Source organism: Cydia amplana, chromosome 26 (assembly GCF_948474715.1).
Source record: "Cydia amplana chromosome 26, ilCydAmpl1.1, whole genome shotgun sequence".
Lineage (NCBI taxonomy): Eukaryota > Metazoa > Arthropoda > Insecta > Lepidoptera > Tortricidae > Cydia > Cydia amplana.
Window position 1 is genome coordinate 2,010,736 of NC_086094.1, and position 27,569 is coordinate 2,038,304.

General features: G+C 43.7%; 1 protein-coding gene across 1 annotated transcript in view; it reads right to left on the bottom strand.

Moving 5' to 3' along the window:
• The window catches only part of LOC134660163 (cytoplasmic aconitate hydratase-like), a 59,494-nt gene that overhangs the window by 738 nt on the left and 31,187 nt on the right, over nucleotides 1-27,569 (bottom strand). The window contains exons 12-21 of the mRNA XM_063515893.1: nucleotides 18,571-18,733; nucleotides 17,783-17,883; nucleotides 16,549-16,668; nucleotides 14,349-14,505; nucleotides 12,626-12,732; nucleotides 10,192-10,320; nucleotides 9,379-9,515; nucleotides 5,148-5,321; nucleotides 2,174-2,270; nucleotides 934-1,119 (exon numbers count right to left, since the gene is read on the bottom strand). Coding sequence (XP_063371963.1) covers nucleotides 934-1,119; nucleotides 2,174-2,270; nucleotides 5,148-5,321; nucleotides 9,379-9,515; nucleotides 10,192-10,320; nucleotides 12,626-12,732; nucleotides 14,349-14,505; nucleotides 16,549-16,668; nucleotides 17,783-17,883; nucleotides 18,571-18,733 — 1,371 coding nt within the window. The remainder of the gene's footprint in view (nucleotides 1-933; nucleotides 1,120-2,173; nucleotides 2,271-5,147; nucleotides 5,322-9,378; nucleotides 9,516-10,191; nucleotides 10,321-12,625; nucleotides 12,733-14,348; nucleotides 14,506-16,548; nucleotides 16,669-17,782; nucleotides 17,884-18,570; nucleotides 18,734-27,569) is intronic.

A 27,569-nucleotide genomic window follows, 5' to 3' on the forward strand; every position in this document is an offset into this window, starting at 1 on the left:
CCCGTTGTATAATTTAATAATGTGTAAAAATCGTGAAAGTTTAAATCAGTGTTTTCTCGGAAACGTTAGTATTTGTCATACTACTTCAGTCAACCTTGGTAGTTTTTGTACCGAGACTGACTGAAATAGCAAGACACGTTCGTACGTTTCCTTGAAAACACGATGTATAATAATTATGCGCTACATCTGTACGTCATGTATACCGCTCTGTAACACGAGCAAATATTCAAAACAACCGATAAAACTTTTGTTAAACAATTTAAAAAAAATATCAAGTCTTCCTATTTTTCATACAAATTATTATCTTTAATGTGAGCTGGAAGAGATAGATATTGTGAAATAAAGTCAATAGGGTATTATACTGTATTTAAAATAAAATATATTACAGTACATATATGGTCCTATTTTCCCGCACTAGTGCGTCAAATAGTGCCTTTCGTGCGTACGAGTATGTCAAAAGATTAAAGGGCCATATTTACTGTAAAACGTACGATACACGTGCGAATAGGTACCAGTGGTGGGAAAAAAAATCCCAGTAGTTACCAGTGGTAACAACTTGGTGGTAACTAGTGGGAATAACCCGACAGTTCTAAAAAAGTAACTGATTTGACTAGTAGCATAGAGAAAAAAATACATAGAGTGCTCACTCTATACATCAGTTTTGGTACCAAAAAGACTATTAGCATCTAGCATCGAGTAGCGGAACTATCAGTACTGCTACTTGACAATAGATGTAGCACCGACCGGAAAGTCTTATGCTGTTGAGATAAGACTTTCCGGTCGGTGCTACATCTATTGTCAAGTAGCAGTACTGACAGTTCTGCTACTCGATGCTAGATGTAGACACTGAAATTAATAGTCTGAACTGATGTATGGAGTGAGCACTCTATGTATTTTTTTCTCTATGCTAGTAGTCAAATACCCTATTATTACCTGTACAGTGACGTGCTGTCCTGGTGAGAGGTCTTTCGGCACCTTCAGGCTGTAGCGCTCCGCCCCCGTGAGCCCTAGGCCGTCAGCGGAGTCCCCGGGCAGGAACTGAAGCGGCATGATACCCATCCCCACAAGATTCGAGCGGTGAATGCGTTCGAACGACTCACCTATCACCGCTTTGATGCCCTGGTACAAAAATATTCATGGCTATTTGTTTTACAAAGTTGTTGTTTAACCGCTCATGCTAATATTGATACCCGAGCAAGCGAAAGATTCCAACATTGAACCACAAGCGTAGCGAGTGGTTCGAAAAATGGAATCTTGAGCGTTGCGACGGTTTCAAAGCACGAGGGTTAAACAAAATCTGCCCCCGAGTGAACACAAAATTTTTCACCACACCAACCCGAAGCAAATATTAAATGTTATTAAATATATATCATCCAAAATCATCATTTAAACGTCATTTCTACCAGCAAACATAAGAAAACAACGCAAAATTTGCATTTGATTACTTTGCCTCACATGTGAATAAAATGCAACTTTGCTATCAGTTTTTGAAGTGCAAAGTAGCCTTTCCGAGCTGGTGTGGTGAAAAAACAATAAGTATTTCTTGTATTGTAAACATTTGCCGCACCATAGTTCGTTTTTTTAGCATTAGAATTAATAATACTATTATATTAATTTCGCCAAATTAGGCCCAAGGATTGACTGGTAGAATATGTATGTATGTATGTATATACTTTATTGCACATAGAAATAAAAACACGAGAAACATAGTTACAGAGTAAATTAAATACAACAAAGGCGAACTTATCCCTGTATGGGATCTCTTCCAGTTAACCTTTGAGGAAACGAATAAAACAAAACAGAAGTAACGATGAATGACAAACAAAACAATAGTGTACAATCACCAAAGTTAATGAAATGCAAGTTTTGAATACACATTGTTACAAATAATATACATAAACATAAATAGAAATACTTAAATAAATAAAAATAAAGCGTACATATATAAATATAACCTAAATTAAATAAATAAATAAATACTCAATATATATCATAAAACAAATAGATATGAGCTCGAACCAGAAAAGTAAAGGAAACTAAAGAAGTACTAATCGAGGAAAACCGAACTACTTATGTATCGGAAAGCCACAATTTTTTAAGCCTCTCCTTGAATATGCTGCCTGGCATTAAGTTCGCCTTTTGTGCATGTAAGTGTGTATAAAAGTGACCTCACCAATAGGTAGGGTCCCTTGGCCGCCCAGTCGCGGCTGGAGCCCGAGCCGTAGTCCTTTCCCACGATGGCGATCAGAGGCACCTTCTCTTGCGCGTATCTGTCAAATTAAATAGTCAAATAATAGTTTATGTAAATGCTACACAATAGGGAGCTAGTTCCACTAATATACAGGGTGGCCCATTTAGATCGGTCAGTATGGGAAAATCTGAAACTATAAGGCATACGACGATCTCTTCTTAGGAACCATGTCATCGATTTTAGTAACAAGAAAAACTGCATTCATACATTAAAAAAAAAAATATGTAAAATGTATGAAAAAAATGGTGGTCATTTCGAAAACTTACTAAAAAATAAATTAAAGGATATGAAAACAATGCATTTAATTCATTTCAGACATCATGTTTCATAGTAACATTTACTGCTTATAAGACCTACACAATCGATATCTAAATAGAAATAATTTTAGTTTTGTTTTTCAAAACGTCCGGGTTCGATTCCCGAGCTGAGTACACATTTTTTTTAAAATGTATGAATGCAGTTTTTCTTGTTACTAAAATCGATGACATGGTTCCTAAGAAGAGATCGTCGTATGTCTTATAGTTTTAGATTTTCCCATACTGACCGATCTAAATGGGCCACCCTGTATAGATAATGATAAAATAATAATATTTCAGCCTATATACGTCCCACTGCTGGGCACAGGCCTCTCATGCGCGAGAGGGCGTGGGCTATAATCCCCACGCTAGCCCAATGCGGATTGGGGACTTCACATACACCTTTGAATTTCTTCGCAGATGTATGCAGGTTTCCTCACGATGTTTTTCTTCACCGAAAAGCTAGTAGTAAATATCTAATGATATTTCGTACATAAGTAACATATATATAGAACAGTAATAAAATTTGTTTGAATCCGTCTGTCTGTTATTCTATTGTATAGGTATAACAACATCTAGTATTCAGAACATAAGCCTTATTCAGCTTATTCTGGAACTAGTACTAACATTTGTTTATTTGTTTTGCTACGATCAGTTAACGTGTCTGTCCTGTGTTTCTGTCTGTATCACCTGTCAGTCGCGTCGAAGATCCCCGCTGGGGCCGTGAATGGTGCTCGGTCTATCCGTCTGTCAGTCTCTCTGTCTGTCTGTCTGTCTCACCTGTCAGTCGCGTCGAATATCCCCGCTGGGGTCGTGAATGGTGCTCGGTCTATCCGTCTGTCAGTCTCTCTGTCTGTCTGTCTCACCTGTCAGTCGCGTCGAATATCCCCGCTGGGGCCGTGAATGGTGCTCGGTCTATCCGTCTGTCAGTCTCTCTGTCTGTCTGTCTCACCTGTCAGTCGCGTCGAAGATCCCCGCTGGGGTCGTGAATGGTGCTCGGTCTATCCGTCTGTCAGTCTCTCTGTCTGTCTCACCTGTCAGTCGCGTCGAAGATCCCCGCTGGGGTCGTGAATGGTGCTCGGTCTATCCGTCTGTCAGTCTCTCTGTCTGTCTCACCTGTCAGTGGCGTCGAAGATCCCCGCTGGGCTCGTGAATGGTGCTCAGTCTATCTGTCTGTCTCACCTGTCAGTCGCGTCGAAGATCCCCGCTGGGGTCGTGAATGGTGCTCAGTCTATCCGTCTGTCAGTCTCTCTGTCTGTCTGTATGTCTCACCTGTCAGTCGCGTCGAAGATCCCCGCTGGGGTCGTGAATGGTGCTCGGTCTATCCGTCTGTCAGTCTCTCTGTCTGTCTCACCTGTCAGTCGCGTCGAAGATCCCCGCTGGGGTCGTGAATGGTGCTCGGTCTATCCGTCTGTCAGTCTCTCTGTCTGTCTCACCTGTCAGTGGCGTCGAAGATCCCCGCTGGGGTCGTGAATGGTGCTCAGTCTATCCGTCTGTCAGTCTCTCTGTCTGTCTGTCTCACCTGTCAGTCGCGTCGAAGATCCCCGCTGGGGTCGTGAATGGTGCTCGGTCTATCCGTCTGTCAGTCTCTCTGTCTGTCTCACCTGTCAGTGGCGTCGAAGATCCCCGCTGGGCTCGTGAATGGTGCTCGGTCTATCTGTCTGTCTCACCTGTCAGTCGCGTCGAAGATCCCCGCTGGGGTCGTGAATGGTGCTCAGTCTATCCGTCTGTCAGTCTCTCTGTCTGTCTGTCTCACCTGTCAGCCGCGTCGAAGATGTCCATCAGGTCCCCGCTGGGGTGGTGAGTGGTCCTGGGTCCGGGCGCGGGCGCCATCTTGTTAACGATCCGAATGTTCGCGAACGTTCCGCGCGACATGATGGCGTCGTTACCTCGACGTGTCTGTCGGGCCCTCTGACTATTTTTCTATTTGCCTGTCTGTCCGTCTGTCTGTCCTCCTGTCTCACTCACCTGTCAGCCGCGTCGAAGATGTCCATCAGGTCCCCGCTGGGGTGGTGAGTTGCTCTCGATTTGTCCGTCTGTCAGTCTCTCTGTCTGTCTGTCTCCCTGTCTGTTTGGCTCACCTGTCAGCCGCGTCGAAGATGTCCATGAGGTCTCCTCTGGGGTGATGAATGGTCCTCGGTCTGTCTGTCTGTCAGTCTCTCTGTCTGTCTGTCTCACCTGTCAGCCGCGTCGAAGATGTCCATCAGGTCCCCGCTGGGGTGGTGAGTGGTCCTGGGTCCGGGCGCGGGCGCCATCTTGTTAACGATCCGAATGTTCGCGAACGTTCCGCGCGACATGATGGCGTCGTTACCTCGACGTGTCTGTCGGGCCCTCTGACTATTTTTCTATTTGCCTGTCTGTCCGTCTGTCTGTCCTCCTGTCTCACTCACCTGTCAGCCGCGTCGAAGATGTCCATCAGGTCCCCGCTGGGGTGGTGAGTTGCTCTCGATTTGTCCGTCTGTCAGTCTCTCTGTCTGTCTGTCTCCCTGTCTGTTTGGCTCACCTGTCAGCCGCGTCGAAGATGTCCATGAGGTCTCCTCTGGGGTGATGAATGGTCCTCGGTCTGTCTGTCTGTCTGTCTCCCTTTCTGTCTGTCTCACCTGTCAGCCGCGTCGAAGATGTCCATCAGGTCCCCGCTGGGGTGGTGAGTGGTCCTGGGTCCGGGCGCCGGCGCCATCTTGTTAACGATCCGAATGTTCGCGAACGTTCCGCGCGACATGATGGCGTCGTTGCCTCGGCGGGAACCGTATGAGTTGAACTCGCGAGGTGTGAGCCTGTTCACAAAATAATATTTATTAATACAACTAAACATAAGTAAAATGAAATTTTAACTTTGTTAAATTAACATTTTTATTTGATTAAATTAAATAAGATTAAATTTTATAAGGTGTACTCGGGTAAATTCGTATGTCGGCTAATTCCGAAACCCAGATGAATCTATCCCTCTGTTGTTCCCATGGACGACGGTAGTCCCTTACCATCAGGCGATTCGTCTACTCGTTTGCCTCCTCATTAAAAAAATCACCCAAAATTTCATCACAATAAGAACTTTTCGGAATTATCCAACGGTTTTCGACGTTCGGAATTACCCGACCGCGACGGAGTTCCGGGTAATGATGACTAAACAAACGTATTGTTTCCCTAAAGGGTCTCTATTGTTTCCCGTAAAGTTTTAAGTCATAATGTATTGTTTGACCGCATTTTCGTTAGTCAAAATTTGGTTTTTCTCAGAAACGCGTAACTTTTCAGAATTGCCATAAAACAAAACCTAACCTAACCTATCCATAGGATGACCTTAGGAAATTCCTGAAAAGTTAACGGTTTCAGAATTATGACTAATGATGATCTGACAATCATTACATTATGACTTTCAATCATTATGTCAAGGGATCCATTCCCTAAATCCCTACGCTCCAGGTCCCGTACATACCCTCGGCCAGCCACGACAGAGCTCCGAGCAAAGATGACTAGATGACTAAACATAGACGTATTGTTTTCCTAAATCCCTACGCTCCAGGATCCGTACATACCAGGGATGTTGCGGATCCCGATTTTTTGACATCCGCGAATGCGAATGCGGATGCGGAATTTTAGAGCCTCACATCCGCGGATGCGGATGTCAAGATAGGTACATAAAAACGTCAAATATTACATTTTAGTAATTTTTATTTCAAAAAACCGGACAAGTGCGAGTCGGACTCGCGTTCCAAGGGTTCCGTACATTAAGTCCCACTCACGCTTGACTGCTCATTTCTAATAGGTTTTTTTGGCTAATGACTAAATTACCTAGCAGTCTAGCACTTACGCCGATGCTAAGACGTTCCTGTACCGACCTGTTCCACATCCGCATCCGCATTAAATCCGCATCGATTTTATGCGGGTGCGGATGCAGATGCGGATGTTGAAAATAATGCGGAAGTTCCGCGGTTGCGGATGCGGATGCGGATATTCGCAACATCCCTGGTACATACCCTCGGGCGGCGAGGTAGCGCGCCGCGGGGGAGTTGCGCGCGATGGCGCCGGCGGGCGAGATGTGGTCGGTGGTGACCGAGTCACAGCAGCAGCAGGCAGCGGCCGTTCTCTATGCCTCGGCTAGGCCAGGTCTGGTACATACCCTCGGGCGGCGAGGTAGCGCGCCGCGGGGGAGTTGCGCGCGATGGCGCCGGCGGGCGAGATGTGGTCGGTGGTGACCGAGTCACAGCAGCAGCAGGCAGCGGCCGTTCTCTATGCCTCGGCTAGGCCAGGTCTGGTACATACCCTCGGGCGGCGAGGTAGCGCGCCGCGGGGGAGTTGCGCGCGATGGCGCCGGCGGGCGAGATGTGGTCGGTGGTGACCGAGTCACAGCAGCAGCAGGCAGCGGCCGTTCTCTATGCCTCGGCTAGGCCAGGTCTGGTACACACCCTCGGGCGGCGAGGTAGCGCGCCGCGGGGGAGTTGCGCGCGATGGCGCCGGCGGGCGAGATGTGGTCGGTGGTGACCGAGTCACAGCAGCAGCAGGCAGCGGCCGTTCTCTATGCCTCGGCTAGGCCAGGTCTGGTACATACCCTCGGGCGGCGAGGTAGCGCGCCGCGGGGGAGTTGCGCGCGATGGCGCCGGCGGGCGAGATGTGGTCGGTGGTGACCGAGTCACAGCAGCAGCAGGCAGCGGCCGTTCTCTATGCCTCGGCTAGGCCAGGTCTGGTACATACCCTCGGGCGGCGAGGTAGCGCGCCGCGGGGGAGTTGCGCGCGATGGCGCGGGCGGGCGAGATGTGGTCGGTGGTGACCGAGTCACAGCAGCAGCAGGCAGCGGCCGTTCTCTATGCCTCGGCTAGGCCAGGTCTGGTACATACCCTCGGGCGGCGAGGTAGCGCGCCGCGGGGGAGTTGCGCGCGATGGCGCCGGCGGGCGAGATGTGGTCGGTGGTGACCGAGTCACAGCAGCAGCAGGCAGCGGCCGTTCTCTATGCCTCGGCTAGGCCAGGTCTGGTACATACCCGCGGGCGGCGAGGTAGCGCGCCGCGGGGGAGTTGCGCGCGATGGCGCCGGCGGGCGAGATGTGGTCGGTGGTGACCGAGTCACAGCAGCAGCAGGCAGCGGCCGTTCTCTATGCCTCGGCTAGGCCAGGTCTGGTACATACCCTCGGGCGGCGAGGTAGCGCGCCGCGGGGGAGTTGCGCGCGATGGCGCCGGCGGGCGAGATGTGGTCGGTGGTGACCGAGTCACAGCAGCAGCAGGCAGCGGCCGTTCTCTATGCCTCGGCTAGGCCAGGTCTGGTACATACCCTCGGGCGGCGAGGTAGCGCGCCGCGGGGGAGTTGCGCGCGATGGCGCCGGCGGGCGAGATGTGGTCGGTGGTGACCGAGTCACAGCAGCAGCAGGCAGCGGCCGTTCTCTATGCCTCGGCTAGGCCAGGTCTGGTACATACCCTCGGGCGGCGAGGTAGCGCGCCGCGGGGGAGTTGCGCGCGATGGCGCCGGCGGGCGAGATGTGGTCGGTGGTGACCGAGTCACAGCAGCAGCAGGCAGCGGCCGTTCTCTATGCCTCGGCTAGGCCAGGTCTGGTACATACCCTCGGGCGGCGAGGTAGCGCGCCGCGGGGGAGTTGCGCGCGATGGCGCCGGCGGGCGAGATGTGGTCGGTGGTGACCGAGTCACAGCAGCAGCAGGCAGCGGCCGTTCTCTATGCCTCGGCTAGGCCAGGTCTGGTACATACCCTCGGGCGGCGAGGTAGCGCGCCGCGGGGGAGTTGCGCGCGATGGCGCCGGCGGGCGAGATGTGGTCGGTGGTGACCGAGTCACAGCAGCAGCAGGCAGCGGCCGTTCTCTATGCCTCGGCTAGGCCAGGTCTGGTACACACCCTCGGGCGGCGAGGTAGCGCGCCGCGGGGGAGTTGCGCGCGATGGCGCCGGCGGGCGAGATGTGGTCGGTGGTGACCGAGTCACAGCAGCAGCAGGCAGCGGCCGTTCTCTATGCCTCGGCTAGGCCAGGTCTGGTACATACCCTCGGGCGGCGAGGTAGCGCGCCGCGGGGGAGTTGCGCGCGATGGCGCCGGCGGGCGAGATGTGGTCGGTGGTGACCGAGTCACAGCAGCAGCAGGCAGCGGCCGTTCTCTATGCCTCGGCTAGGCCAGGTCTGGTACATACCCTCGGGCGGCGAGGTAGCGCGCCGCGGGGGAGTTGCGCGCGATGGCGCGGGCGGGCGAGATGTGGTCGGTGGTGACCGAGTCACAGCAGCAGCAGGCAGCGGCCGTTCTCTATGCCTCGGCTAGGCCAGGTCTGGTACATACCCTCGGGCGGCGAGGTAGCGCGCCGCGGGGGAGTTGCGCGCGATGGCGCCGGCGGGCGAGATGTGGTCGGTGGTGACCGAGTCACAGCAGCAGCAGGCAGCGGCCGTTCTCTATGCCTCGGCTAGGCCAGGTCTGGTACATACCCGCGGGCGGCGAGGTAGCGCGCCGCGGGGGAGTTGCGCGCGATGGCGCCGGCGGGCGAGATGTGGTCGGTGGTGACCGAGTCACAGCAGCAGCAGGCAGCGGCCGTTCTCTATGCCTCGGCTAGGCCAGGTCTGGTACATACCCTCGGGCGGCGAGGTAGCGCGCCGCGGGGGAGTTGCGCGCGATGGCGCCGGCGGGCGAGATGTGGTCGGTGGTGACCGAGTCACAGCAGCAGCAGGCAGCGGCCGTTCTCTATGCCTCGGCTAGGCCAGGTCTGGTACATACCCTCGGGCGGCGAGGTAGCGCGCCGCGGGGGAGTTGCGCGCGATGGCGCCGGCGGGCGAGATGTGGTCGGTGGTGACCGAGTCACAGCAGCAGCAGGCAGCGGCCGTTCTCTATGCCTCGGCTAGGCCAGGTCTGGTATATACCCTCGGGCGGCGAGGTAGCGCGCCGCGGGGGAGTTGCGCGCGATGGCACCAGCGGGCGAGATGTGGTCGGTGGTGACCGAGTCGCCGAGCAGCAGCAGGCATCGGGCGTTCTCTATGTCACTGATGGTACCCAGCTCCTGTAAAAAAAAAAAACGGGTTGCACTCCGGGAGTGCCGGCAGAAGTGAAAACTCAATGACTAGTGCAAAATGTCTGCAGCACTATGTATCATTGAGGTTAGCGTTATTTCGTCGCATTACTTGAAACCGCTAAGCACATCACTGTTAGTACTCGAGTTATATTAGTACCAGTTAGAGGGAAACTCACTAGAAGGCATTTAAATCAATAAAGAAAAACTCAATGACATTGTAACAGTTTTTCGATCAGGTCACGTGTCCGTCTTACGTCTAACGAAACTTACCTCTCGCGAGTTTAACATTTTTTCCCCATCACAAAAAGTGCACAGCGCCGCTAAAGAAGTTTTCACTTCAAAAATAGTTAGTAGGAAGACAAATTAAACACCCAAGCAAAATAATTTTTGAGATACATATATACATAATGTCAGACAATTTAAAAATACCCTTTTGGTCCGTTTTCACAATTAACTACGAAGTTACTCAGGCAATCCAGTTTTAAAATCGTTCTATAAGTAACTCCAACTCTATATATCTCAATGCCTCAATGGCCTATTTTAGATTTAAGCTAGTTTTTAAATTCATTTAGTATATTAGGAAAATACCATATGTTAAAAGAGCAATAGTTTAGAAATGAAATCCAGTATTTAATCTCTCATCCAATAAATTGCCTCGTATTACCTTGGTCATCCCATCGAAGAAAGGCGGTCTCTTGATGTATGTGGAGTTGGGGTCCCAGCCATACAGTTTGCCCTTCGGCACGTCCAGGGCCTGCCAGGACGGGGAGCCCACCTCGATCTTCTCGTACACCTGGACAAACAATACACATTCATTCTACTATATTCTGTATCTTTAGATATACTGGATCAACCAAATCTTGTCAGTAGTAAAAGGCGGCAAATTTGAAAAATCGCGGGTTAGCAACACTGTGTTCGAATAATTCCAAAATCGCGTGTCATCTGTGTGTTATCTGTGGAATGTGGATCGTGAATGACAGCCATCATCTTATTGTTTACATTCTGAATCGTTTCTATTTCAAGAGAAATTTCTGCTGTCACCATTAAATACCAAGATTATGCATGACCTCAAGCAAAGCTAAGGTGCCTACAATGTACAATCATGCTCGTTGACGGTAAACATTACTAAAATTTGAGGTTATGATAATTCACTCGAACTGACGAGTATGAAGGGCGGAAAAATAAACACGTTTTGGTTCGATGTACATTGCTGCTTTTCTTAGCGCAATTCTGCTCTTTGAGTGTTACATAGTGTTACCCTACTTTAATTTGCAGTACATTGCTACTGACAAGATTTGCTTGACGCACTATATTTTTTCTACTCCCGTACTTTTATTTGTCATTTAAAGGGTCGTACACACACCTTTAAAACCCTACCTTATAGTCGTCAAGACAAGTCTTTAGTCTATTCCCCAAAAAAGAATTTGTGCATACACGCAGTATCTTTTTGACGATTTTACTATACTTCGTGTAATGACCACTTAAAAAATATTGAATGATATACAGTGTTGCCAACCTTATTTTAAATGTCATCTCTGACAAATAAGTGAACCATAGACGTGTTTTTTTTTAATTTCTTTTCTTCTAATTCTTTTCCCGCCCGTACCCTCCATTTTTGCTACTTCTTGAATTAAAAATATTTGTTAAATATACAATTTTATTTCAAAGTAAGTGCTTGGTCGTAGAAAAAGTATTGTATGCAACGTTGTTTAACTGAGTCAAAAAATACTCGTGGCGTCTTTATTAACAATTTTCGGCTTCGCCTCAAATTGTTACTCACGCCACTCGCCTTTTTTGACCTCTCTTAAACAACGGTTGCATAAAATACTATAACCTTGTCGCAACGCCATGTCAAACACAAAAGCTGTCACTCAGACGCCACGTCACCGAGGTGTCAAAACTGAAATTGAACTTTTTGGATATGCACGTAGGTCTATGTTGCTCTGTGGTCTGTGACCGATTAATCCGTCTTTGGCGTTGGACCTGCGGTGCGGATATATTGGTCATTGGCGTCCAAAAGGTTAAATAAAAGTAAATAAAATCTACCCTCAAATGGCTCCTTAAGCCAGTTGAGGGTAGATGAAAACATTACACGATCAAATAATGTAGGTTAAAGTCAGGTCGTTCAACTTCAGTGACAGATCCAGACGGTTCTGTATTTGGCCGGTTAACCAATATATGTTATAACTACCCGAAAATGTACAAATTGTTTGTTTAATTTTATTTAAATACCTAAAGATACAGAGCCAAAGAAAATGGGTTTAAGCCGTTAAGAAAGTCAACAGATAGTAAAGGGTTGCAAATGCGTCGCCGGCCTGATGAGATTTCTTTTCTTGAAGATTTGAAGGTCATAGCGGCCGGGAAATACCGACAGTTCATTCCACAGTCTAGCAGCTGTTGCGAAGCAGGAAGTTTCTGGAGAAACGCACAGTTCAGACACAGTCGAAAAAACAGTATGACAGTCATTCGACGAATCCATCTAGACTAGACAGGGCAATCGTGCGAGGGGCGAGGGGTGGGTCGCGCGCACCCGAGCTGCATACATCGCCATTGTTAGTAGCTCGGTACTACTTACAGGGCCAGCGTGCCGTATTTGAAATGTTTGGTATGTTTGTGTTGGTGTGTAAAAGTCTGTGACAACCCTACTGTGTTCTTGTGCGGTGTTGGCATTTACGCAAACATCAAAGGCGGACAGACTGTTACTTTTTAGGGTTCCGTACCCAAAGGGTAAAAACGGGACCCTATTACTAAGACTCCGCTGTCCGTCCGTCCGTCTGTCACCAGGCTATATCTCACGAACCGTGATATCTGGACAGTTGAAATTTTCACAGATGATGTATTTCTGTTTCTGCCGCTATAACAACAAATACTAAAAACAGAATAAAATAAAGATTTAAGTGGGGCTCCCATACAACAAACGTGATTTTTGACCGAAGTTAAGCAACGTCGGGCGGGGTCAGTACTTGGATGGGTGACCGTTTTTTGCTTGTTTTGCTCTATTTTTTGTTGATGGTGCGGAACCCTCCGTGCGCGAGTCCGACTCGCACTTGGCCGGTTTTTACAATATGCTTGAGACTGCCATCTAAGTGGTGAATTACCTCTTTGAACATGTTGGGGATGACATGCTTGTTTTCCACCTCCTGTATCTCGGCCCTGGTGGGCCAGATGTCGCGTAGGAACACCGCGCTACCGTCAGCGCGCTTACCTGTACACAAATCATTATATAACGGAGCGGCCGAGGTTCTCAAAATATGTGAACACGCCCTCTAGCGCCTTGATAATAGAGGCGTGATCAGATATTTGTGAGCACCTTGGCCGCTCCGATATATCTGATGGCGACTGTATAGAAGTCAAATTCTTTGACCGTACAAAGGCAAATAAATTGCCTCTTCTGTGCGACAGTTAAGGATACTGCAAGCATTGTTTTTAGTTTGAATTAAATTACTCAAAACACATATTACACTTATTTATACATAGTTACGCGCGAAAACATAACCCTCATTCGGCAGTCACGTAATAAAAACACCTTCTATTAATGAATATTTTATTCACAACTTTGGGAATAAATCAAATGATTTTTTATTAAATATTTGGGGCATCATCTATGAAAAGGGACCTTATTGTCGATGGCGCTTACGCCGCACAGCGTCAGGCGGCGTTGTATTTGTATCGGAGCATCGTTAATAATGGCGTAAGCGCCATCGACAGTCCCTTTTCATAGATAACGTCACATTTAGTGCGAAAAAGGGAGATAGTCCCATCGCGCGCACTGTTAACTGACAGTTCGTAAATCGTATTACAAAAGGCATAAGGTCCATTGAAGGTCCAGTCGCTATCAGATACATCGAAGCGGCCAAGGTGCTCACAAATATCTGAACACGCCTCTATTATCTAGGCCCTAGAGAGCGTGCTCAGACAATTATATTGGATAAGTAAGTATATTGGAGGATTGGATATCTTAGAATAAATTTAAAAGTGGAAAAATTACTGTCTTGGGTGAAACTTGAACTGACGGCCTCTGGAGTTCAAGTCTCACCCAAGACAGTAATTTATTCTAAGCTTAATAGCATCGATCGCAGACGTTTCTGCTTGTTAAAAATTAAAAAAAGATTGGATATCTGATGGTGAATGTACCAATGAATTTTTTGAAACTTAAGTATGTGCGAGAAATCTTATCCAGTCGAGTTTCAAAGTCGATGTCACAGTCAAAACGTAGGGTATGACTAGTAGGGGGATGCCATGCCAGTTTAGCACTTGTTAAAAGTATGCTACATGGCAATACATCAAAGTGTTTCCAAACAGGTCGCCGAGTTTACTTCGGTTACTGTCACTGTGTTTTGTTCTACGGCATACTGATTTGGGGTAAAGTAACATATACAGACACCGCTTCGTTTTTCAAAATGGATGAATTCTTCGCGTTAAATATAGTTTATTTCGGTTACTTCCATACTTTTATGTCCTATGGCATACTAATCTGGGGTAAAACAGCACAGTATCATTACCTCTTTAATTTACTAGGGCCACTAGCACCATCCCACTAACCCGGAGTTAACCGGTTAAACCTGGAGTTACCATGGTCACCAGTACAAATTGACACTGGGTTAACGGTTTAACCGGTTAACCCCGAGCTAGTGGAATGGTGTAAGTGGCACTTACTCTTTATCTTAGCCATATACAGACAGACACCGCTTCGTTGTTCAAAATGGTTAAATTCTTCGTGTTAAATACAGTTTATTTCGGTTACTTCTATACTTTTATGTCCTATGGCATTCTGATCTGGGGTAAAACAGCACATTATCTTAGCCTATTTAAGTTACTTACCCAGTGGTTGCGTTTCGAAGTCGATATCGACAGTTCCCGCCAAAGCGTAGGCGATGACCAATAGGGGAGAGGCAAGATAGTTGGCGCGCGTGTTCGGATGGATGCGGCCCTCGAAGTTGCGGTTTCCGGAGAGAACGCCGCAGCACACCAACTCGTTCTGTTGAAAAGATACATAATATACTATGGTGTGAATTTGACACGAGGTTAAAATAGTTATTTGTACAACAAGAGATCAAAGTTTGATATTTCTTCGAGTGCTTATTTTGAGTCCCGTGCAAGCGAAAGATTCTATAATAGATTCACGAGCGTAGCGAGTGAATCTAATTTAGAATCTTGAGCGTAGTAAGGGACTCAAAAGCGCACGAGATGTAAATAACTTTGATCTCGTGTAGTACACAACATTTTTCACCTCAGCAGTGAGAACATATTAGAGAACCCGAAAAATGTATTCCTTCTTCATCACTTACCTCTATTCACTCATGTTTTCTTAAGATATACCAACAATTAAATTTTCACCTCAGCAGCTCGAACAAGGGTACTTTGCTACTTAAAAACAGTGAGCAAAATCGGATTTTGCTCACTGAGTGAGCAAAATCGCATTTTGCTCATTTTGACCCACTCAGTGAGCAAAATGCGATTTTGCTCACTGTTTTTAAGTAGCAAAGTACCCTTGTTCGAGCTGCTGAGGTGAAAAAAACTTTTACAGTACATATGGGGCTACTTTTCCGCACTAGTGCGTAAAATAGCACTTTTCGTGCGTTTTCGAAACTTTAAAGTGCCATATGTACTGTAAAACGTTGTTCGATACACGTGCGAATAGGTAATTCACAACTCGTGTCGATTTAAAACTCTCCCTTCGGTCGTGTTTTAATTTATCGCCACTCGTTTCGAATTTCCTCTTTTTCGCACTTGTATCGAAAATAACTATTTTTAGTAAGAAAGCAGCTAGTGCACAAGAACTAGGTATATGTTTCAAGCGCGACGCACTAGAATTAATACACGCCTCCCTTGTACCTTGAATATGGTTACATGACCGGCTTAGTGACATACCTTCTCAGTAGTTATAACAATACTAGAGCGCGACGCACTTTAAAAAACCGGCCAAGTGCGAGTCGGACTCGCGCACGCAGGGTTCCGCACCATCAAAAAAAAAATAGAGCAAAACAAGCAAAAAACGGTCACCCATCCAAGTACTGACCCCGCCCGACGTTGCTTAACTTCGGTCAAAAATCACGTTTGTTGTATGGGAGCCCCACTTAAATCTTTATTTTATTCTGTTTTTAGTATTTGTTGTTATATCGGCAACAGAAATACATCATCTGTGAAAATTTCAACTGTCTAGCTATCACGGTTCGTGAGATACAGCCTGGTGACAGACGGACGGACAGCGGAATCTTAGTAATAGGGTCCCGTTTTTACCCTTTGGGTACGGAACCCTAAAAACGAAGCAATGCGAGCGCGAGTCAAACCTCGGGCCCGTTTCTCAAAAGCTTGTAACTTGTAATACAAGTGGAAGTCCCTTTCTAACAAAAGCTGTCAAAAAGTGACATCCGCTTGTATTTCAATCAAGCTTTTGATAAACGGGCCCCTGGTATCATGGCTAGCTGATCGTATCGCTATGAAAAGAGCGCGAAGCATATCAATATCACTGGTAGCGATGGGCGAGTCGAGGTATCTGATTCGAATAATTCGAATCAGCCTACAGATGAGTTAATTCGAATCAAGACTATTGGCAATTCGAATCAACTCGACCACTAGCTAACTCGGCGAATGAATCGCCAATTCGCCAACTCGCCGAGCCGAGTCAACGGTATCACACTGCTACTAAGGCCATTCAAAAATAAACCTTAATTCCGTGACCCGAAGGTTCTTTTTACAACAACTGCCGCTTGATTCGCCATCCCAAGTATCCCAACTCGAGTTCACTGCTAGTATGGCCATTCAGAAATAAACCTTAATTCCGTGCCCTGAAGGTTCTTTTTACAACAACTGCCGCGTAACTCGCCGTCTCAACTCGCTCCGCGCCTGTGCCTGTGACCTTGTCGCGAACCACGCGAATCGTCGAGTCGAGTCAACTCCATTTTGAATTCGAATCAGCGGCCGAATCAATTCCAATGATTCGAATTGAAAAAAAGTGGACTCGTCACATCGCTACATATCAGTATTTGTAACCTGGTGACATGGCGAGCTGGTGACATACCTTCTCAATAGTGTTAGCGATGTTGTCATCAATGGGTCCAGAGTTGCCGATGCAGGTCATGCAGCCATAGCCAACGATGTCGAAGCCTAACTTCTCTAGGTACGGCACCACTCCGGATTCCTGAAAAACAAAATAAGTTTTATTCGCCTAGACGTTATGCCTAAATACGAAATTATATTAACTAGTCGCTTTTCGGTGAAGGAAAAACATCGTGAGGAAACCGGACTAATCTGAAAAGGCCTATTGTCCTTTCTAAGTTTGAAGGTCAGATAGCATTCCTACGCCAATTCTTGGGATTAGTTGCCCAGCGGACCTCAGGCTGCCATGAGCCCTGGCCAAAAATGCCGGAATAACGCGAGGAAGATAATGTTGTGGCCCTGCATACGAAGCAGCAGGCCCCGGGTTCGAATCCCCGTAAGGGCATGTATTTGAGAATATTTGTTCCCGAGTTATGGATAATGTTATCTATGTAACTAAGTAATTTATGTATGTATCTACTACATATCAGAATGTTTATTAAAACACAAATTAAATAACAAAATAAATAAATAAATCATAAATCTAACCCTAAATTAGCCTGAGACATTGTTCCCAGGACACTGGCCGCGTTCCCCCTCTGCACAGTGAGGCTGAGTTTTTGGGCAAAAAATGCGCCAGGTCGTAGGTCGCCAGACACCCAGACTAGTTTGGTATTTGTATCTACTTACTCGTACTTAAAAGTAGGTATTTGTCCGTGTAATCACCACTTAAAAAATATTGTATGAAATACATTGTTGCCAACCTAATTTTAATTATCATCTCTGACAGATGAATGAACCATAGACATGTTTTTTTCATTTCATTCATTCTTTTCCCGCCCGTACCCTCCAATCTTTGCTACTTCTTGAATGAAAAATATTTGTTAAATTTACAATTTTATTTCAAAGTAAGTGCTTGGTCGTAGAAAAAGTATTGTATGCAACGTTGTTTAACTGAGTCAATACTATTATGCAACCGTTGTTTAAGAGAGGTCAAAAAAGGCGAGTGGCGTGAGTAACAATTTGAGGCGAAGCCGAAAATTGTTAATAAAAACGCCACGAGTATTTTTTAACTCAGTTAAACAACGTTGCATACAATACTTTTTCTACGACCAAGCACTATAACACAACTATAACATAGGGGTTTAAAGGTGTGTGTGTACGACCTTTTAAATGACAAATAAAGGTACGGGAGTAGAAAAAATACTATAACTTACCCTGAGATAATACGTGACTACTCCTGATCCAGGAGACAGGGAAGTCTTGATGTAAGGCAATACGCTCAGGCCATTCTCCACGGCTTTCTTGGCGAGCATACCTGAGACAAGAAAAGTTAGTGAGAATCCCCAGAATGGTCATTCTGTAAATGGTTTAATTTTTATCTATTATAATTATTTATAATATGTGATGGCCGCTATGATCACGGATCCATGCCGGATGGTGTACGTGTGTATGTACGTCTGTCTGTACCTGCGCCCAGCATGACGCTCGGGTTGGACGTGTTTGCCGCTATGATCACGGATCCGTGCCGGATGGTGCACGTGTGTATGTATGTAAGTCTGTACCTGCGCCCAGCATGACGATCGGGTTGGAGGTGTTGGTGCAGGAGGTGATGGCCGCTATGATCACGGATCCGTGCCGGATGGTGTACGTGTGTATGTATGTCAGTCTGTACCTGCGCCCAGCATGACGCTCGGGTTGGAGGTGTTGGTGCAGGAGGTGATGGCCGCTATGATCACGGATCCGTGCCGGATGGTGCACGTGTGTATGTATGTCAGTCTGTACCTGCGCCCAGCATGACGCTCGGGTTGGAGGTGTTGGTGCAGGAGGTGATGGGCGCTATGATCACGGATCCGTGCCGGATGGTGCACGTGTGTATGTATGTCTGTCTGTACCTGCGCCCAGCATGACGCTCGGGTTGGACGTGTTGGTGCAGGAGGTGATGGCCGCTATGATCACGGATCCGTGCCGGATGGTGCACGTGTGTATGTATGTCAGTCTGTACCTGCGCCCAGCATGACGCTCGGGTTGGAGGTGTTGGTGCAGGAGGTGATGGCCGCTATGATCACGGATCCGTGTCGGATCCTGTACGTGGCTCCGTCGCTGTACGTGAAGCTGGCTGACGTGTCCAGCAGCGCCGGGCTCAGCCCGTAGCCCTTGAAGCCGACCTGGAAATAAAATATGATATAGTAGTGTGACTACTTTTAAAAAAAAATGTGACGTTATCTATGAAAAGGGACCTTGTTGTCGATGGCAGTTACGCCATTATCAACGATGCTCCGATATAAATATGTATAATGCCGCGCGACGCTGTGCGGCGTAAGTGCCATCGACAATAAGGTCCCTATTCATAGATAATGCCCCAAATATTTAATAAAAAATAATTTAATTTATTCCCAAAGTTGTGAATAAAATGTGACGTTATCTATGAAAAGGGACCTTATTGTCGATGGCGCTTACGCCATAATTAACGATGCTCCGATATAAATACGCGCCACGCGACGCCGTGCGTCGTAAGCGCCATCGACAATAAGGTCCCTTTTCATAGATAATGCCCCAAATATTCATTTATAGAAGGTGTTTTTTTACGCGACTGCCGAATCAGGGTTATGTTTTCGCGCGTAACTATGTATAGTGTACTTAATTCATTAGCAGCCATTAAGTTTTGAGTAATTTTATTCAAACTAAAACAATGCTTTCAGTATCTTTAACTGTCGCACAGAAGAGGCAATTTGTTTGCCTTTGTAACAAAGAATTTGACTTCTGTTCAGTCGCCATCAGATATATCGGAGCGGCCAAGGTGCTCACAAATATCTGATCACACCTCTATTATCAAGGCGCTAGAGGGCGTGTTCACATATTTTGAGCACCTCGGCCAGTGGCGTAGCGTGGGTCTCGGCCGCTCGGGGCGGATGAAACTTTTGCCGCCCCCTAGCTTACGTATTTCAATATAATAAGTGCGACTGAAATAGTTCAAATATTTATACGATATTATTGGTTTTTATTCTGAAATTTTTCCGCCCCCTAAAAGTGCCGCTCGGGGCGGGCCGCCCCCACTACGCTACGCTACTGACCTCGGCCGCTTCGATATAATTGATGGCGACTGTACGATACCGTTATTTCTTCCTCCTAGCGTAATCCCGACCTTTGCTCCGCTTTGTTGTACAGGGGGCTCGTATACAACAAAGCGGAAACTTAAATATTTATTTTATTCTGTTTTTAGTATTTGTTGTTATAGCGGCAACAGAAATACATCATCTGTGTTTCAACTATCACGGTTCATGAGATACAGCCTGGTGACAGACAGACGGACGGACAGTGGAGTCTTAGTAAAAGGGTCTCGTTTTTACCCTTTGTCAAAGTCAAAATATACTTTATTCATGTAGGCCAAACAAGCACTTATGAATAGTAACTACATAGTTATTACATACTTATATATTATCTTAAGCTAACTATCAGAGCAATTTATTGGTGTTATTATTCCATAATAATATTCGATTATTATACAGATCAATTTAACACTAAGAATTTCACAAAAGGATCGTCAAACATGAAAAAAATGATGCAATCATTTATGAATTTATACTGTAGAAATTCACGATACAATGGCATTAAAAATAGAATAGCATTTGTTTTGCTTTAAAATCCAACGAAACAAAACAAAACAATTCTGTTTAACAAATTATTTATTCTGGAACACTTTTAGGTACAGAAATTTACAAACTTGTATTAAAAAATACTAGTCTAGAATGTTTGTAGAATAAAATCTAAATGTCAAAAAAAACAGGCACGGAACCCTAAAAGCAATCGTACATGATACGTAACACAACTATGATACGTGCAAACACATAACTTTAGCTTCCTCCCTCGTTAAGTGCAATGTACAAACGTCACGTTCATGCGTACACTTGACACAATTAATACGCGAAAATAACGCTGAGTGTACAGACGTCGCGACGTGAGACCTTGATGACGAGACGATATTGGAGACTAGGGATTTGTCGTGGATTTGCCTTTGATTTAATATTTATTCTTTTACATATTGATTTATTAATAAAACATAGATTACATTTTTTTAGCCTATTAGTGTGTCCCACTGCTGGGCAAAGGCCTCCCCTCTTTCCCGCCACTTGACTCTGTCCAATGCACACTCCCGCCACTCCACATTATTTATCCAGATTAAATAACAGAAGATATTAAAAAAAACCGGCCAAATGCGAGTCGGACTCGCGCACGGAGGGTTCCGCACCATCAAGAAAAAATAGAGCAAAACAAGCAAAAAAACGGTCACCCATCCAAGTACTGACCCCGCCCGACGTTGCTTAACTTCGGTCAATAATCACGTTTGTTGTATGGGAGCCCCACTTAAATCTTTATTTTATTCTGTTTTTAGTATTTGTTGTTATAGCGGCAACAGAAATACATCATCTGTGAAAATTTCAACTGTCTAGCTATCACGGTTCGTGAGATACACCCTGGTGACAGACGGACGGACGGACGGACGGACAGCGGAGTCTTAGTAATAGGGTCCCGTTTTTACCCTTTGGGTACGGAACCCTAAAAACATAAATCTAGCCCTAAATTAGCCTGAGGCATTGTTCCCAGCACGCTGGCCTCGTTCCTCCTCTGCACAGTGGGGCTGAGTTTTTGGGCAAAAAATGCGCCAGCTCGTAGGTCGCCAGACACCCAGACTAGTTTGGTAGAAATTTATTTTACTAGTTTTTTGGTGTCTGACGGCATGATAATATTTATTTAATATTTAATATTTTATTCATTTATCTTATTTATTAGTCTGTTAGTTTTAATTTAGTTTTGTTGTAGTTTTTTTTAGTTATTCAGCATTAGTGTTTTACTTAAGCTATATAATGTACACTGATTTAAACTTTCACGATTTTTAAACATTATTAAATTGTACAACGGGACTTTTTGGTGTTATATACCTACTTACCTAAAGTTGAATGGTATAAATGTAATTCTTATTGAAATTAGGTATTTTTTCTTCTAGTGTCAGAAATTTAGGCGACTACTTTCGAAAATTTTGATCTGTTTTTAAAGTTATTTTGTTTAATTTCTGAGCAAACTATAGGTGTTTCGAAATTAAAATAATACAGACAAACAAACATACAGAACTTCTGTGTATACATAAATAAACACATGCGATATGACTAAGTATATATTGCTGAGTCCACTATATATTGTTTTATATTATAAATGAGATCAAAATAATTAAGTTTAGTTTGTACAGTGACAGAATCAGGAAGTGTCGAAATATTATGAAATGTTGTGATTTATCTTTATTTAAATAGTTTTGTGTGGTTTAAACTCAGGGTAAGTCATTAATCATTATGGTTTAATATGTATTTAATTTGTGTCGATTTTTATTTTCGTCATATTGAGATAAAATGTGACTGGTATGGAGAGTTCCTTATTCTGGGTAGATTATATATTAAATCCCAAATTGAGACAAAAAAAATGTAATTTTCAGTCAAATAAAGGATGACTCAGGCTAGACCGGGCCGGGGCCGGGCCGGAGCTTCCAGCGCTTCGTTTTCTATGGAAAGCACCACGTGATCACCGATCAGCCGTCATAGAAAATGTAATGTCAGACGCCTCGGCTCAGACCCGGCCCGGTGTAGCGTGAGTCATCCTTAAAAATACCATACGTTTTCGTTACTCAGCAGAAGATTTTTAAGGATCGATTTAGATTAGAGATTAAATGTTCTTAACAGTTGACGACTGTTTCATTTAAAGTTAACGTTACTCATTGGCGTCTATTTCAACTACATACTGGGTGCTTCCTGTAACAGGAGCAATAAATTAAACTAAAGGCTGTACTCCTCAAACTGACCAACATTTGTTCAGCAACTTTTAAAAAATATGATTCCTTTAGACTTCCTCTTTTTCATACAAAATAAATATTGCCTTGAATGTACGCTGACATCAGTGTGTTTGACGTTGCTTCTCACGCTTTAAACATAACAAAATTTGCAATACATTGCGTCTTGGAATAAATTTTAAAGTGTAATAAAAATCAAAACATGAGTTATTTTCATAAGTTACTGAACAAATGTTGGTCAGTTTGAGGAGTACAGCCTACAGTTTAATTTATTGCTCCTGTTACAGGAAGCATCCTGTATATAGAAATTGAAACTACCAGTAATACCGAGAACATTTCATGGGAACTTTACAATTTTAGTAAATTATCTTTGGCACATTGCTAGTCAAAAGTTACTAATAAATCTAAAAACATTGAATTAGTTATTTAACAAGAATCGGGAATCGAACCGGGGACCACTTAGCTAAGCAGTCCTAATGAGTTACCAAACGACGTTTTCTAAATGCCGACCCATTAGTCAGGTCATTACCGTTTAAATCCTAAGACCCATATCATTATGACCTGTCATTAGATGTTATTTTGTTAACGAGCTTAAAGTGTGGAATGTATCACTACATAGTATAGATAGATTTTTATTGGTATTAATCATACACTGTCAGTTACATATTTAACAATAAATATCTGGAACACCGAGCTTCGCTCGGATAACATATAAAAACTCAAAAATGAGCGTTTACCCAGAGATAAGACCTAGCTAGATCGATTTTTCGCCCCGAAAACCCCCATATACCAAATTTCATCGAAATCGTTAGAGCCGTTTCCGAGATCATTGAAATATATATATATATAAATAAATAAATATGCAAGAATTGCTCGTTTAAAGGTATTAGATTAGATTAGATTCGTTACAAATGATAATTAATAGATTTAGATTCATATGTCAATAATTTAAAAAAAAGTACATAGCTGTAAATTAAATAATAAAACAAAGTCGCTGCCAACTGTCTGTCCCTAATCCCTATGTATGCTTAGATCTTTAAAACTACGCAACGGATTTTGATGCGATTTTTTAATAGATAGAGTGATTCAAGAGGAAGGGTTATGTATAATTTGTTAACCCGTGCGAAGCCGGGGCGGGTCGCTAGTTAATAATAAACGTATGATTCTAGTCAGTATTTAGTACATCACTTTCACCTAATAGCCTAGTTCATTTTTGATTCCATCAACTCTAAATAGTCCTTACACCCTGGCGGGTGCTGCCTCTGCAAGAGTACCTAATACTACGAAGAAGAAGAATTAATCTTCTGGTGCTTTATTTTATGCATGGTGTAAAATAATTTGTTTATTTATTTCTTTATTAGGATCACCAACAGAAGATACAATTTACATACTAAGTATAAGTAACATACTAAGAGGGTAGGTACATTTATTATTGATCCCCCACTTAAAGGCATTCACAGCATGCATTCAGTATTATAATGTTTAATTTAAACCGTAAGTTAACACTCAGAAAAGACTAAGTATAAATCTAATACCTTTAAACGAGCAATTCTTGTATATTTGTTTATATATATATTTCGGGGATCTCGGAAACGGCTCTAACGATTTAGATAAAATTTGCTATATACGGGTTTTCGTCTAAAATCGATCTAGCTAGGTCTTATCTCTGGGAAAACGCGTATTTTTGAGTTTTTATATGTTTTCCGAGCAAAGATCGGTCTCCCAGATATTTACAATACTCTATATTGCACAACCTCAGAATAAATGTACATGGAAACGCAAATAATACATGAAGTTCATTAGTGTCAAAATGGGCTACGCCTCCCAAATAAGACAAACTTATCATTTAAACTGTATAGCTTACTAGCTTCTGCCCCCGTCTTCGTCTGTGTAGATTGATGATTTCCGTGATAATTATTTTTAAATTTCATCTAAATCGGTTCAGAGAAAACAGAATTACACTTTGGCATTACGTGGGCAGTACAGAAAGTTTCTGGAATGAGTCTGGAGTGATTATAAAAAAAAGCATATCTACATTACCTATTATATTTTTAGGGTTCCGTACCCAAAGGGTAAAAAACGGGACCCTATTACTAAGACTCCGCTGTCCGTCCGTCCGTCCGTCCGTCTGTCACCAGGCTGTATCTCACGAACCGTGATAGCTAGACAGTTGAAATTTTCACAGATGATGTATTTCTGTTGCCGCTATAACAACAAATACTAAAAACAGAATAAAATAAAGATTTAAGTGGGGCTCCCATACAACAAACGTGACCGAAGTTAAGCAACGTCGGGCGGGGTCAGTACTTGGATGGGTGACCGGTTTTTTGCTTGTTTTGCTCTATTTTTTGTTGATGGTGCGGAACCCTACGTGCGCGAGTCCGACTCGCACTTGGCCGGTTTTTTAAGTTTATGTGAACTTTCAGTATGACCTAAGTATAATAATAGGAATCAATATATTTATATGATCAATTTTAAACAGAAATAGAACATTATCTTCCTAGCGTTTTGTCACGGCTCTCCTAAAGAGTCTGGGGTCCGGTCAGCAACCTATTCCCAAGAATTTGGTATAGGCACTAGTACTTACAAAACTGACCTAGATAGTATGGGGATTAGTCATTACGAATTGCTTTACCGAAAAGTAAAAAAACAAATATCAAATTACATTTTGTACACAAATTCCAAGAAACTCATTGGTACGAACCGGGGTTTCAACTCGTGACTCGCATTGAAAATTGCAGGCCTTAGCGCTAGACTAGGGCTAGGTACTATAAACCTAAAAACACTTATAAAATACTTATTTGTATTTTCAAAATAATTATAATTCCCATAGCCTAGAGAATTCTAACTACTTGTCCGATAGCGGTCGGACACGTCAGTCAGTACGTCTATCAATAGTCTAGAGATATCAAACCGCTTCTCAGATAAACGCACCGCAAACTGTGATATAATTTATTTTTAATTGCATACTACCGCGGGTCAGATAGGTAATGGCGATGTGAAGATATATATTCGGTAGAAAGTTACTATGTATATTAGTATAGTTTGATTTTGGTCAAATTAGGTAGTTTAAATAAAGTCTGCTTAAGTTAGTTACTTCTGGTACACTCAAACAAATATACCCGTATTTCTTTAATGGAGAAACAACGTTTTCAGTAGAAGGATTTGGTGATACAACTTATGAATTAAAAAAATATATCATAAAGCTGTTTCACTAAATATTTCTGCCGAGAAATATCTACATATCTACATGGAACAACTCATCGAAAGCAAGATAAGCACTCGTAGACATCTATCGGACTAATTAAGATTTTATATTAGGTCCGACGGACTAAACATTGTATTTTATATTTCAGACATTTCATTCAATTCGATAGCGTGACGTACCGTAAAATGGGGTGAGTAGGGTTCGCGGGGAGAGTTGGGTTATGAATGGGGAGAGAAGGGATGAAAGGGAGGTGAGATGGGTTTTTAAGGCTACTGCTACAAAAATAATGTATTCCAATTCAAAATGGAGCTATAGTAATACTCATAATTAAAAATAAAAAAACGATCCAACAATCTTCCAAAATCACCTTTGTATGAATACCCAACTCACCCCAAATACGAGGGACTACGGGGTGAGGTGGATTTTCCTGTTTATCGTCAAAGTTATGAAATAGAACTACCCAAAATAAAATAAAAACTAAAATACAAGCGTCCGGAACACTTATTATTTACACCATTCAGTTTGCATATGAAAAATTAAATGTTATCGATGTTTGAATGTCAGTTTTGCGCCTACTCACCCCATTTTACGGTACAGTGTACACGTTTGCGTTAAGTCTCATTACAAGCAGCGAGCCAAGCGGGACGTTCTGGATACTCAAAATCCCATTTTTTAGACTTAACGCAAACGCGTACGTCACGTCACGCTACCTATCGAATGAAATTTTCACTTGGGGTACAGATACTAAAATAGCAGTTAGTATGCCCCAATTCGTTCGACGGATATGTCATTTTAGTATACAAGGTGTTACACCCGCCACTGAAAGTGGGATGGGTACACGTTGTATAGGTCTTACTGAGCAACTTTTACTATGGGACCAACCCCGAAATCGCGAAAAAAAAGTTGACCTTCCCATACATTTTGGCTCCCATATATCTTGTATGGGAGTGTCAATTTTCTTATGGCAATTTCGGGGTTGGTCCCATAGTAAAAGTTGCTCAGTATGACCTGTACAACGAGTACCCACCCCACTTTCAGTGGCTGATGTAACACGTTTGTATAATTGGTACCATAACAGTATTTAAGTAGGTCACTTGGGATATAAAAATCTATCCTGATTATAATACCTAGCTTGTATTTTTATAAATTAAGAAGAAGTTGATAATTTTTATAATTTCATGAAGCCAAGGGTTTTTCTTTTATTTGTGAACCTAATAACAAATAAATATTTACTGTAAGTATACGAATATATTTTCTTAAACGTATTAACGGTAACAATAGTAATATTTTTTTCTTAAACGTATTTCTTCAAGTGGTTTCTTTAACTTAAAAATAAGGGTTTATCGGTACCGCCTACAATTTTCTTTGATACGTAGTAATTGTCATTTTGGTGTATATTTATTTTATTCGTCAAATTGTACCTATTGCCTAAACATGTAGGAAATATCTCTTTGTAAAATAACATATCAATACAAGTAATTCCTCATTGTATTTATTTTTGTCATTTAGATTTACGATATTATTATTTAAATTCAAGCTACTAGAGACAAACCAAAGAAAGTCTGCAGCGCTAGATTAAAAGTAGTTTTTAAAAATCAGTATGCGACAACACCACAGAAAATGGATTAAATAGTCTTGATACTTGTGAAATTTCTACCATATTTACCGTCTATGAAAAAATTTAGCTGTATGCACAGCTTAATTTTTATGGTAAAATAAATTTCATTCCAACAATAGATGTCACTATTAATATGTAAACATATACTAATATTGATAAATAATATTGGGAGAATGTGACATTTGGCTTCATCAAAATTAATAAGCTTTTGTAATATCCGCGACGGCGGTAAATAGGTACAGAGGGCCTACCGCGAACACCGAAGTTCTCAATATGCGAGCATCTTTCTCTTTTACTCCCATTAAGGCGTAATTAGATTGACAGAGAAATTGCCCGCAATTT